Source organism: Diadema antillarum, unplaced genomic scaffold (genome assembly GCF_040938485.1).
Source record: "Diadema antillarum isolate AM-2024a unplaced genomic scaffold, OU_Dant_1.0 seq00000124_RagTag, whole genome shotgun sequence".
NCBI lineage: Eukaryota > Metazoa > Echinodermata > Echinoidea > Diadematoida > Diadematidae > Diadema > Diadema antillarum.
In genome coordinates, this window is record NW_027271204.1 from 2,532,037 (window position 1) to 2,545,090 (window position 13,054).

At 36.9% G+C, this 13,054-nt stretch overlaps 1 protein-coding gene across 1 annotated transcript; it reads right to left on the reverse strand.

Annotated features, from left to right (window-relative positions):
• Positions 1 to 250: 250 nt before the first annotated feature.
• On the reverse strand, positions 251 to 6,015 carry LOC139727259 (alpha-2,8-sialyltransferase 8B-like). Its single transcript, XM_071638215.1, has 2 exons — positions 5,377 to 6,015; positions 251 to 707 (listed from the first exon to the last, which is right to left on the reverse strand). Exons 1-2 carry the CDS (start codon positions 5,853 to 5,855, stop codon positions 365 to 367), a joined length of 822 nt encoding a protein of 273 aa, XP_071494316.1. The 5' UTR covers positions 5,856 to 6,015; the 3' UTR covers positions 251 to 364.
• Between the last annotated feature and the right edge of the window lie 7,039 nt (positions 6,016 to 13,054).

The window sequence follows — 13,054 nt, forward strand, 5'->3', positions numbered from 1 at the left end:
ATTTTCAATTCAATTAAGTTCGATGATGTTTTCCATCAATAAAAGGAAATACATAAAACAATGTGATGACTTGATTAATTCAATTTGTAAACAATTTTGAATGACATGGCATTGATATAAAACACATTTTAGTTCACTTCCTGAGACGGAGTTTAAAAAATAGCTTATTTCAGTTTTGAAGTTTATAGATACATAGCACAACTTTTAAACAATTTGGAAGGGCAAAACATTCAATATAATGCATAGATGTATAGATGTAATATATACAAATAATGTAATAATCTTATAGATACAAACCACTTTCTACTCGGTCCCAGCAAGAAATAACATTCTTCGAGACGTCCTTGAATTTCATTTCGAAATATCAAAAAGAAACATCTGAATCACCCAACTCGTCACCTTTCAAATGCTTGTAACCCTTGAACTTTGCCCTCAGTAAGTCGTTATTCCATTTCCCGCTGCAGTCGTTAACGATTCGGAGGGCGCCCTTCTCGTCCAATTTGAGGAGGACTCTGAATTCATCTGTCATATTGTGTCTGTTGGTTGTGTAGTTCATCTTGACGTCTTCGAAGTAATGCGTGGACAGAGTGCGATTCGTCGGATCTTTGTAGAACGGAAAAAATCCGAAGAGCTGAATTCGAGAACAGAAGTGAGTGACTGCTGCGTAAACCGCTAGACCGCTACTTGGAGCTCTCAACTTCAGAACTCTGCAAATGAAGAAATGGTATATAACATCAGAAGGAGAATGATTATTCCATGTATAAGAGAGAGAATGTAACATGTAGTACGGGTGCATTGTCCGGGCAGCGTGTTTTTTTTAGACGGCACAGATTGGGGAAGCTAAAAATCTATCGGGGACCCTATCCCTAAACCTAACCCTAATCCTAATCCTAACCCTAACCATCAAACCCTAACCCTAACCATAACCCTAACCCTAACCCTAACCATAACTATAACCAAAAAACCCTAACCCAACGTTTTTCCCATAGGTTTAACACGCGCCATGCCCCAATCTGTGCCGTCTTAAAAAAAAACGCGTCCGGGCACTGTGTGTACACGTGTGTGTGTTTGTGTGTGTGTGTGTGTCATTATTATACATTATCATTTTACCTTTTTCGGTGCTAAACCTCTTGCACCCTTACAAGTTTTGGAATATCTAAGATTGCTGCAAAAAAAAAATCTGAAACTCTATTACATTAGATTATATACTGGACGTTGAACCAAAGAATAAAGCAATGTCAAACCAATTTGATTTGTTGTCGTTGTTGTTTTACATATCAGTCGAGCGAATTCGTCAAATCATCCTAAATGATATGCAACACACCTACCCCAATGATGAACGCTATGTTATCCAAATGATATTAATCATGCCTCAAATGTTGGTTTTACTCATCCAGACAAAAAGTTGAACTGACGTTTTCTCTGGGAGATGAGAGATATGACTGTATGAGAAGTTCTGTATTTTATTTGTTGTTGCTTTTTTGCGGCCAATTGGAAGCCACCTTGAACATTTCCCATGCCCTCAATGATGCAAAAGATGCGTCATTTCTCAAGCATCATGCTGGACCCCGTCCTTTTCTTTTTTTTTATTGTACAGCGTACTAAAGTTATTCAGTTTTAGTTGCCAAACAGTCAAGCTTTGTGCATGTTCTTGCATGTCTATTGTTCTGTATGCAAATTAAGATGTAACGCTTGTGATTATACTACTGATATACACTCTAAAAAAGTCCGGGTCAGAACTGGGTCACACACTGTTCCGGGTCAAAAACAACTTGGAGTTTGGTCATGAAGACCCGGAATAGGGTCACCCTGACCCAATTCATGACTCTGGATGGGGTCATATCTGACCCCATTCCTTGTCATTTCTGACCCGGAAGGGTGGGTGACCCCAACGGACCCAGTTCCGGGTCAGAACTGACCCGGACGTATATATTATATATATATGAAAAGAAATCCGATTTGAGGAGGACGTTGATTTCTTGTTCTCCCTTTTAATCGAGCTTTCGGCCTTTCATGGCCTTCATCAGGATCTACCAACAGAGCACACATTACGATAATTTTCAGATGGCATAATGTGCCATGATGTAATAATTGCAATGTTATATACCGTAATGTGATATATTAATACCAATTTTCTGAAATATTGCCTTTACACGACTCAATCATTTACAACACACAAAAATATAATCTAAAATCATGTCATCAGCATAAAAGTATTATGTATCATACAAAAAGAAAATGAAAACATGAATTCTATTTCTCTATCAAACTTCTGAAATATACTAATTATACTTTGTCATGAAAGCAATGACATGCCGAAAGCTCGATTAAAAGGGAGAAAAAGAGAGCAACGTCAGCCTCAAATCTGATTTCTTTCACTACATACTATACACAATGAGGCACCGCGTGCGTTCGGACAGGAATGACCTCTCGCACTATACAGGGTGGCCCAGAAAGAACGGAACAGCTAAGATCTTTAATTTCAGCAATATTGTTGCAAATATGTCATTCTTCTGCATGCTATTGGAAATGCCATAATTTTTTTTCCATAGAATGTCACCAAGTTCTTTAATTTTGGTTGATGCGTTATGAATTTAAGACCATTTTTGTCAACCTTGCAATTATCGAATTGTGATCATTCTGCACTCTCAGAGATACCGAAACGAGCGAGAATTCGGCTTGCCAGAACCAGTAGCGTTCACAATGTGTGAAAAGTGGGGCGGACGGTGCGGTTGTCATTGTCCGTTATCATTGTGAAAGAGACAACCTGTTGAGCTCATTGATGTGATAAATTTAGCTGGAAAATAGCGAGGTTTATTCAAAAGCATGATTGGCAGTGACGCAACTTTATGAGTGGTTAAGGGATAAAGCCCGTACTTTTAATCAAGTGCACATTGATAAATAAAAGTATGAAAGCTGAGAATATTGCTAAGTCCGTTTATGATTAAATCAATTTATGATTTTCATTATGCTTGCTTATCTTTGTAGGTCTCATTCATCTGAACATAATCATACAGGTCAGACAGCTGAGATTGAGAATTTTTAAAATCGGTCAGCCACATTGTTAAATTGTGTCTTAAAATTTCTTGCGACTGCTCGGAGACACTGTAATTTTACAATAGAAGTCTTGGAGTCGTAGGCTAGCGAAGACATCTCTGCAACTAGCAAAATCTGCAGTCGCGACTAGTTTGAAGCCCGGTGAGATATAGTCTGGGTGCCAGAGGTTGAACCTTGTTTTACCGTCCACCCAATCTCTTTTGGTGGTTTTACCCTAATTCGGGGTGCTGAATCCGAATCTGGATGATGCAATCTTGCATCTTTGAGGGTTTTGAGATATTCAAGATGGCCGCCAAAATGGCTGCCAAAAACCGGAAATTCCCACATATTTCTTTTTCAGTAGTTCGAAATTGAGAGCAATAAATGGTTCTACCGTACTTCGATTTTAAAATGGCCGCCAGAACCAGAAATGCCCACGTATTTCCTACTCAATGGTTCAAAACTGAGAACAACATTAATGGTTCTACCCTATCCTATCGAGGGTGCTGAATCCGAATCTGGATGATGCAACTCGTTGAAAGTTTGAAGACATTCAAGATGGCTGCCAAAATGGCCGCCAAAAATGGAAATTCTTATGTATTTTCCTCTGATACATGTAATAAATGGGGGGACATTGATTACAAGGGCGGTGGGTTGGCTCAGTCGGTAGCGCGTCTGCCTCACGATCACGCGGCCCGGCTTCGAATCCGAGTCTGGACTGAGCAAATGTTGTGTGTAAACATACCGTCCCCTCTAGCAAGAGGCAAAACACTCTGTCCCTCGGATAGGACATAAAATGGAGGTCCCGTGTATGAGAGAGTCACAGCTCATGCACGTAAAAGATCCCGCTTCATCCATTCATCGCAAAGAGTAGGGTGTCTAACCCGGTGAAGTGGTCCCACCCCACAACCAACTGGACCCCATGGAAGACCAGCTTAGTGTAGCTGAATATGGGCTATCCAGCCATCTTCACAGATGAAAAATGAACAACAACAACAACAACAACAATTGATGGTTTTACCCTATTTTTGTGCTGAAAGATTTCAGGTTTTCGTCAATCGTAAAATCTAAACCCAACTCTACTCTGCCGATAAACGAATGCATATTATAGTTCTTTTAGCCAAGTTTGAACTTGCTGTACAGTGAAACCAGCTCTACCTGATATCTTGAAATTGGTACGATACAGGTGTGCAGCAATGAACCCTGTAAGATTACAGATGCAGTTGAATAATTTGCAAGATTACACTGTTTCCTCTACACATCATGGTTAAGCTTTGAATACTAAACATGCAACGCACACAAGATATATATTGGTGGTCTTGATGACATTGTTGAAGACACGAGTTGGACATTTTTATAGTTATGCTTCAACTTTTTCGGCAATATGATGTCACATCATAAACATAATATATAAATGTATATATATAAGCATATATATATACACACACATATATATATATATATATATGCATACATATATATATATATATATATATGCATACATATATATATATATATGCATATATATATGCATACATATATATATATGCATATATATGTATATATATATATGCATACATATATATATATGCATACATATATATATATATATATATGAAGAGTTTGTTTGCAAAAACCGATAAGTCCATATTTGCCAAATGGAGATATTTGCGATTAAAGGTCAAGAAAAATAAAGAGAATAATAAGAAATTTTTTGCTTCTTTTGACCATACCTTGGAAAAGAATGGCATTTCCAATAGTATGGAGAATAATGACATATTTACAACAAAATTGCTGAAATCAAAGATCATAGGTGTTTCGTTCTTTCTGGGCCACACGTGTGTGAATATGTATATATATATATATATATATTACGAAAACTTGTTAAAATAGTCATATCAATGTGTAAACACAAATTTTAAATGTTTATGAAAATGCAGAGAATATGTACTTGTGAAGAAAATGTCATACAGAGAATAAATCACATGACATCAAAGCAAATCAAATCATCCAAATTTTTCATAAGGAATTTCGAAAACGAATTTCTGCGTAATGTAGGGGGAAAGTGTAGTGAAGAAAAAAATTAACATAAACAAAGTATGTGGGCGATGGGAGCAAACAAACTTTACTATTTTAGATGGTCAGCCTTCTTGTTGGTGCATGAGTAAATGAGAAGGTATATCGATTCGTTTCCAATTAATTACACAGAAACAGTGCGATCATCATGTAGCCCACCAGCACTTGACAAATACTATCTTCATCTATTTCTGCATTCACGGCAGTGCAAAATGCAATCAAAGAAAACAAAGTACAAACAGCATTCCATCTAGGCCTACTCACTTGGTCACTTCACTCTTGATCTCTGCCGGGCTGTAGGCGAAACCAAAGTGGAGATTGTAGAGATGGCGTAACGCCGCCAGCACCGTTTTCAGTTCATTGTTGTGGGTCACATTACCGATGTACCAGAGGATGCTACCGTTCATGCGGCTTAAGCTCGTCAGAAGTTCCCGACACAAGCTTGGTAACCCGTCGATAGAGATGTCGCCATAGTTTTGCGTACAGTTCGTCAGGTTCCTGTATTGTTCTGAATTCAATGTCATCAGACTGACTTTCGAACCGACGTCCGGAGCGAACTCGCGGCCAAACAGCGCCATATTCATTCGGATTACAAGATCGGAGCTGTCGATGAGGTGGCCGCACTTACTGTCTATTAGCACACCAGAATTGCCAATGACAGCACAGGTCCATCTTTCATTCATTCTGGTAGTCTGGTTGAGTCGCGCTATCTCCGTGACGTTACTCGAGAATTGCATATCCATTGGGGGAATACCGGTTTTGAATAATTGAAGGGTTTCTCCCAACGTCCGACGCTTGGAAAACGCCTCTCTGTATAATGGTACGGAACATTAACCAACATTAAAAACAGTCTATAATCCGGCCAAATAACAAAGCGAAAGCTAAAAATTAGTATTACAAAGAGTAGAGTGATAAAATGCGGTAATTGATTCATTGTTTTCAAAAGATATAACTAAATGATAAGATTTCCTAGTCAACCATGACAAATCCTTGTCGTACATTAAAATTACATAGACTTGCCTCTGTTTACCGTCAAGATAGCCTTCACTCTTTACCAGCCACCAGAAAATTTCTATTGGTCTAATCAAATAGCTCTTACTCTTATAGATGCTTTCAACGTGAACGTTAAAACCTCATTATCTCATTTTCTATTCTACTTCTTATAGTTCATACATTTCTCGCGTGTGTGTTTATTCATAACCTCTGTTCTTTAAAAAAATTGCTGTAACCACTTAGTAACGTATCATATCTTGTCTATGTTCAGTTTTCAAAGGTGCACAAGTAGCTTTTAAAGCAAAAGGAGCAAGAGTCAGAGTGCACTATCAGAATCTAAATTATTGTCATTAACAGCATAACATGCCCTACAGGTTTAAGTTTGGGACATTGTCTTAACTAAGGTTAAACCTATTCGCGACCACTTTATGAAAATGATGATGTAAAAATAATGTTTTAAAACACTACTAACTACTACATTTGATCGAAATCTGATAAATTTGGAGAAATTGTGACATTGTGAAGTTTAATTAAACAATGTCATAAATAGTCAATAGAAATATGCAAATGAGTGAGTTGATGACGTATTTTTCCTAACAACTTGCAAGAAAGTTTGTACACAGGATCTTTAGTATTACAGTATAAAAATAGAAAAGTAGAATATTCGACATAGTTTTGAACACGATATGGCGCAAATTTAGACGTTATGACATCATCAGCTCACTCATTTTGCATAATAATATCAACTCCTTGAGAACTATTCACGAAAAAACAGGGCTGCATTAGACTGCATGAAGCCTGAATCGTAGCCCAATTACAAAGATATGCACAGGACATTTCCTGTAGTATAATCTCTTGCATTCATTACAAGATTCATGTCGGTACCGCCGTTTGTTATTCTTCTTACAGGAAAAGAAAAAGCGGTCTATGGGAACGTTGCCTCCACAGAGATGTCATAGTGTGAAACGATGGACTATGTGGTTTATCTCCTACTAGCCACATAGTATATACAGTTACCACAGGCTACCACATAATAGTCGCAGTATTGCTACATATTTCAGTCTGTGGGAAAGTATGAGTTCACGTAAGAGCATAGTGTGTATTTAAAACTATGTGACTCATCACATGCTAATCTCATAGAAATTACAGTAATTACAGCTTACCATACAATGACCACCATGTGTCACATACTGTAATATGTGGAATTTGTGTGGCCCACAAGAATGGCCACAGTGTGGAATTCTAGTCTATGTGGTTCTCCACCGAAAGTCACATAGTAATCACAGTTGCTACAGCTTGCCACACAAAAACCACATAGTGTAACATATTTCAGTATGTGGAAATACTTGTCCGACGAATTGTCGCAGATGTGAAATTCTAGATTATGTGATTTCTCACCCAAAAGTCACACAGTGACTTGGTCATGTACCACAGCTTACCACAAAATAATAATAATGATAATAATAACAATAATGATAATAATAATAATAATAATAGTGGCTACTTGTATAGCGCACAGGTCCACTTTTCAGTGCTCATGGCGCTTCAAAAATGAAAAGATATCATATATTTACATGCATTATGCATATTCAAACATTTCAACAAAGAAGAAAATGGTACACAAAAACAACTACTATACCAAATAAAGAATACAACATATACCAATTAAAAACACAATATTGATCCAACATCAATGACAGACAGCAATTACAGTCCTCAGCATGAAAGGAACAGATACGTTTTAAGTTTGGATTTGAATGACTCTGTAGATGACAGTTCCCTTAACTGAAGAGGTAACTGATTCCACGATTTTGGTCCCATATCGGAAAAAGCACGATCACCATACCCATGTTTTACTCTGGGTGTTTGGAGTATTAGAATGTATCTGATGATGAACGTAGCCTTCGTGTAGGATTTTTTGAACAGAATTACTTTGGGAAAAAGAATGAACTGAATGATGTACTAATAACAGAATCTTGAAAATAATCCTTTTTTCTACAGGTAACCAGGTAAGAAACGGAGAACTGGTGACATGGAATCAAACTTATTAGTAACAGTTAACAATCGGGCTAGCAGAATTTTGCAACCGTTGAAGTTTTGTGTCATCTTTTTTTTGGAAGATTACACAACAATGAATTCGAAAAATCCAACCGAGAAGAAATCAAAGCATATATAAGTATCTCAGCTGCAGATTTAGACAAATATTTCCTTATGAAACTTAAATTACGCAACTTGATATCGAACATTCCGCTGAATATGAGTTACATGAATTCGAAATGACATTTCCTGATCAAATTATGACACCTAAATTACGGGTTGTTTTCGACGGAGTAATGCAAGTGCTACCGATGTTGACATGACATGACTGATAATCAACTTTGTTTAACATATGCTTTGAGCCCAATAACAGAAACTCAGATTTATCATCATTTAGTTTAAGGCCATTGGATGTAAGCCAGATTTTCAGGTCTTGCAAACATGCTGCGAGTTTTGCAATGGCGGATGACAATGAAGACACAGTGGGTTTAAAAGACAAATTAAAGTAACCACAGAACGTGTCATATGTTGCAGCATGGATTGCTGAAATGTTGTGTTGCAGATTTGTCACAGTATAGACCGACCCCACTAAGTGAATGAGGATGGGGTACGTCATTGAAATTATGATATGTAATAATATTGCCAGAGAAAATACTTATTCAAAATTTGAATGGGACACAGGATATTCCTGTGGTATTTTGGGACATATATAGCCAGGACAATACCCAAGCAGTACAGCTGGCGTACTGCTACAACCAAATACCAAAAAAAAAAAAAATGACAACAGAAGTACAAGAAAATGCCCAGGTTATTACTGTGGAATTTTGTCACATATACCAGGAGGACTACCAAGAAGTACATTACCAGACTACAGACAAACCAGTACCGCACAGGAGTACGACAAAGCAAAATCACATAGTATATCGCACAGCAGTAGCACATAGCAGTACTTGATAACACACAACAATAGCACAACGCAAAACCGAAAAAAAAATAATAGAAATGTACCACAGAAAACCTGCAGGCTACTTTCGTGTTTTTTTTTTCTTGATATACTCTACCACAGGATTATCACAAGACAATACAATGTACCACACAGCAGTACCCCCACAGAAGTGTCGAACAGTAGTACCAACTGGAATTAAAAAAAAAATAACATGAGTATACCACACATGCAAAATCACACAGTATTTCACATCAGTACCACACAGATTATATTACACAGGAGTATCACACAGCAAAAAAAAAAAAAAAACAAACAAACAAAACAAAACAGAAACAAAATAAATGTACAGTAAAGTAAGTACCACACGTAAATAGCACAAGGATATTCACTGTGGTATTTTGGGAGCATATTCCACAGGAGTACCACAGGACAATAAAAAACAACAGTACTTTCACAAGATTACCACGCAGCAAGCAAAATCACAAAGCAGTACCAACAGGAATAATATATGAGTATATGAATATAAGGACGACCCAAGTCCAATTTTTGGCCAAATTCAGTTTGACATGGGAAATTGTAGCTTATGCATGGACTCATCTTGTGTATAAATGATAAATCCTAATTACCCCCGGAAGTGCCTGAAATAAATGAGTTAAATCTTACATGAATGTAAGAATGAAGGACTTGGGTCATTCTTACATTCATATTATAGCGCCCTCTCTCGTCCTTCTCTCATCTCTATAGCAGAATATCATGTATATGAATCAAAGAACGACCCAAGTCCATCACACAAAATGGCCTCTCCACAATTAATGTTAATGTTAATTGTCATAATAATATATGTTCTAATTTGTATATACAATGTTGCCTTCCCATCACAGTTAAATAGAATATTATTGGACAAACAAAAAAGATATTAAGTTTTTTTAAGTTTACTCGAAATGGTCTTCCATGGACTTGGGTCGTTCTTATATTCATATACATATATATATATATATATATATATATATATATATCAGAATTTAATTGAAAGATAAATAATGCAATGAATTATAATTGATTTTAATATACCGGGTGTCCCAAAAAAAGCGGAACGGTGGATTTTCAGTACCTTGCGTTCTAAAAGTGATATATTTGCTGACATCATTAGAAAGAGCATCTTCCGCAGAAGACCATGACACCAAAATCATTAAATTTGGTTGAGCACTTTTTATTCTACGCCAATTTCTATAAATGCAGTCATTTTGAATTTTTTGCGACTTATGAGATAATAATTTGGGTGCGACACGCGTTCCATACGGTGAATTGTGTAAGCTCGTTGATCCATGTCAACAAAAGATAACGCTTTCATATTGGGAGCGCGCGCACACACACACACACACACACACACACACACACACTGTTTTTTCCTGGCCCGTGCCCAATGTGAAAGCTGTATCTTTTGTTGACATGGATCACCGAGCTTACACAATATTCAGCATATGGATCGCGTGTCGCACTCAAATCATTATCTCATAAGTCGCAAAAATCCGGCGAAATTTGACAATGACTGCATTTTCAGAAATTGGCGTGGAATAAAAAATACTGAACCAAATCAAATGATTTTGGTATCATAGTCTTTTGCGGAAGATGCTCTTTCTAATGATGTGAAGAGATATATAACTTTTAGACCGCAAGGTACTGAAAATCCACCGTTCCGCTTTTTTGGGGACACCCGGTATAATTAACCTGTCCTATACTCCTACAGTTTTGCCTATTAAGTGGGAGTGCTAAGGTGATACTTCATGTGGTATTTCTATGGTGCTAAAGTGGTAATCCTGTGGAACAAATTTTTACATAGCTCATGAATATTCATAAAAATATATCAAAATTTTAGAAATACATAAAAGACTTCTGAATTTAGAGTATTTATGATGGGACTTACTTTGAACTTTATTAAAGATTGTCTGATAATGTTCTTATATTCCCAATGTCATAAATATTGTTATGAAAGTGTTCATTCATATCTTGATAATATTGTCTAGTTATTAACCATGCCTTAATTCATGACGAATAGATGACCTACATATATCATTATGTACTGATACACCCGTTGACTTACTAAAAATAGGATGACTATTACACATCTATTTAGGACTAGAATGGTACTAGGCCGTATGAGGTGACATATGAGGAGGACAGGTTATATAGGTAGGGACATGTTCGTCCTGACATTCATCACTCTACTATTACGTAAATTCTGGGATATATGGCTATTGATTGTCCCAGATTTTCTTTCCGACTGTGTTTGATAACACAGAGTGAAACACTGTGATAGATAACACAGTGTGAAACTGTGAGAGGCTGTGGTAGATAACACAGTGTGAGAGACTGTAGTAGATAACACAATATGTGATGCCTCAGTTTGACATACTGTGTTACCTACCACAGTATCCACCCTGTGATTTTCCACAGTGTGATAATAACACAGCATTACCACATGTCCCAATTTCACAGGTAACCATAGTGTGACATAACACACTGAGTTCCACACTGTGAATCACAGTGTGTTTTACTATGTGGTAACACTATGACTGTTCTATAAGGGATCCGTTACTGATCAATTAACACCCGTATTGCTGTCTATCATGTCTATTTTTCCCCAAATCTCCCGATGGGCTGACTTGGGTCTTTCTTGTAATACATAGACGGGGCTACGTCTTTCAAAGTGGGGGAGCAAACTTTCGACTTTATGGAAGCGAGGACGGCGATTCGTTGTAGGATGAAAGGGAGATGGACATTTTGCTGCCACTTCCATCCCAATATCGGGTGTTCGACAAGCAAAAAACACAACAAAACAAAACAAAGCAAAGCAAAGCAAACGAAAAACAAAAACAGAAACATCCAAAACACGTCTTCACAATTTTAACTGCCAAACAAACAAACAAAAAGTCATGCCTCCCGGTTGGCCCGGCCCACTTATGTAAAGTAATACAAACGGCAGGACGTTACGCCTGCTATGCATTATATATACTCGCCTCTTTTTTGCTATCTCTTCCTCATCCCCCCAATCGTCGGGACAAAGAGACGCCTCCAACTCCTTTGACACTGCGTGGAAACCTGAAGGATAAACATTATTTCAATCATGAAAATAAGTTGGCATCTATGTCACTGAGTGAGTCACAAAAAAAGGAAAAATTTCCCCAAACCAAAATATAGGTTATCGGAATGCAGTCATGATCACGACTAGAATAGCAAAAGGGCATTGCAGTCAAAAACACTGTAAAGTAAAGTTGCCTAAAGTGCGGTAGCTAGCATGCATGTCACCATTATTCCCTGCTATGATCCATTTGAATCTTCACATTTTTTTGATAACCAGTTTGTTTGTTTGTTTGTTTGTTTTTGCAGCACAATCGGGCATGCATTTACATTAATGTGCCCATACGATAATGTTGCTCTTTCCAATAACACAATTGCTTTGAAAAATTAGTTCGATAAGTATATAAACACATTTTGTCATAAAATATCGTACGTTTTGTTTTCTATGAATTTGTATCGATTGTGTTATTGGAAATCAAATTTCTTTTGATTTGAAAACAAGAAGAAAAGAACCCTGGTCTGTATATACCGTGATAGGTAATTCATAATTCCAAGAATGAAAAGTGTACAGCAGTAAAGTTGCGTAAACTGTCAGTCATCTAAGTTCAAAAATAATTGCCAAAAATAGGCAACAAACAAAGCATTTAACATTTTTAACTTTATTTTTGATATCTAATTTCGAACACATCAAATAGTGTGAGGATATTTTAGTCACGTAAAGAAAGCCAGGGAATTTCTTTCATTTTATTTATTCAATTAATGTCATTTAGTGCCCTTTTCTCCATTGCAACATACTGGGCAACATCCTCACTATCATCACATTCATAACCATTGATATCATCATCGTCGTCGTTATCTTAATTATTATCATCTTCTTGATTTTTTTTT